Source organism: Geospiza fortis, unplaced genomic scaffold (genome assembly GCF_000277835.1).
Source record: "Geospiza fortis unplaced genomic scaffold, GeoFor_1.0 scaffold104, whole genome shotgun sequence".
Taxonomy (NCBI): Eukaryota; Metazoa; Chordata; class Aves; order Passeriformes; family Thraupidae; genus Geospiza; species Geospiza fortis.
This window is the reverse complement of record NW_005054325.1, coordinates 5,332,790-5,334,475: the sequence shown is the minus strand read 5'-3', so window position 1 is coordinate 5,334,475 and position 1,686 is coordinate 5,332,790. Positions and strand designations below refer to the sequence as shown.

Genomic DNA, 1,686 nt, shown 5'->3' with positions numbered 1-1,686 from the left:
GACACCCCTCCGCTGAAAGAAATCGGCGCAGGCGACAAGACGCGATATAAACTACAACTTTTAAAGCCTCGCATCAAACACGCCCAAAAGCGAGAATTTATATGTATTTACCCCCATATTCGCCCCCCAAAATTTGGTTTTTTTTTTTTTTTTTTACGTGGAGATAAAAATCATTATTCGGTCTACTGCATATATGGATAATCCCCTCCGCTTTTCCAAACGTAAGGAAAAACTATCCTGTGCCAATCAAAACGTAACTGGAGCACGAACAAAAATCCAACTACCCATCCACATTTATATGTTTAAAGGATTAGACAATTACGAGGGATTGGTTAAGCGGCTGAATAAAGAAAGGCAGAAATACAGCCCAGGCTGCGCTGGATTAGCCCAAATTTTCGAGCCATCATAATGAATTATTTTTAAAACAGTACCGAGTCATTTTCCTCATTATTCCAGTCAATCCCGAGGAAAGCGCTGCCTGTAAGGCGATCCCCGGCTGCTCCGGTGTCTATCGCAAGGCAGAGCAGCCGAGGATCGCACACAGGAGAAGGGGATGTGGTACTGCGAGAAACCAGCTCGCCATAACCAGACACTCGGTTTCAACTTAAAGGGCTTCCAACAACCACCGCCGCCGCTTCACCAGACTGGGACAGACACACGTAGATAATTAAAAAACAAAACAAAACAAGAAAAAAAAAACCAAAAAAAGAGAAAAAACCAAAAAACCCAACCCCAACCAAAAAAAACCACCAACCCCAAAAAAACAACAACAAACCTATTTTAGCATGCAAAAGCACAGAATTAAGAAAACCGCTTGAAAATGCAGTTCGGTGACACATCGGGGCAGCCCCCCGAGCTCCTCGCGTTTCATCTAAAACTAGATTATGATTGTGTCATTTGAGGTCAATACATTTATTCACTGGAGGAATCGCTACACAAATCTGGTTTTATAACCGAACTGGATAGCAGGCTTCCCTGTTAAAAGGGGCCTCTGAAACTCCCCCACCACACCACAGAAAAATCAAATTCAGCATTACATTTGTTCCCAAAGCCTTAGAGCTGCAAGATTTGCTATAAACTTGACATTCACTGCCATTTCCTAAAACTGGGAGTCAAACGATGTATGTTATGATCACTTACGTATTTCTTTTGAATTATATTCCTCTTGGGTCTTTCTTTGCTCATTCTGGTATCCAAATTCTGATTGCAAAAGGGGACAATTGCTTCATGAATTAAAGCCGAGACAATTAAAAAAAAAATTAAAAATACCGAAAAAATCCAGGGGGGAGGGGGTTGTTTGTAGTGGTATCTTGTAATCCGACTTTCTTTCCTCACAATGAGATTCTCCTAGCAATAAATCCGAGAAATGGGGGACGGAAGAAAAAAAAAAAGACGAATGTGAAGGAAACAAAAAAAAAAATCACTTCAGTGAAGCATTATAATGGAAAATTTCCCCCTAAACACAAAAAACGACGCCCTTGATATCCCCTTTTTCTCAAGCCGCCTAAGCGATCTGCAGGTCCTTAGTGTCAGAGCTGTAGTTACATCTTGGAGGAGGAAAGGGGCCGGGAGGAGAAGATAAATAATCGGGACGTTGGAAGTCACGTTTGTGCCGCTGCAGCAGGGAAAGCGGCAGGGACAACTCCAGCAGCGGCGGCGGCGGCTCCGGCGGCAGCGCGGCGGCGG

General features: G+C 43.4%; 1 protein-coding gene across 1 annotated transcript in view; it reads right to left on the bottom strand.

Moving 5' to 3' along the window:
* The window catches only part of JARID2 (jumonji and AT-rich interaction domain containing 2), a 212,134-nt gene extending 210,454 nt beyond the window's left edge, over positions 1 to 1,680 (bottom strand). Inside the window, 1 exon segment of the mRNA XM_031056970.1 lies at positions 1,141 to 1,680. Within this exon segment, the coding sequence (XP_030912830.1) occupies positions 1,141 to 1,185 (45 nt within the window). The 5' untranslated portion in view covers positions 1,186 to 1,680.
* Between the last annotated feature and the right edge of the window lie 6 nt (positions 1,681 to 1,686).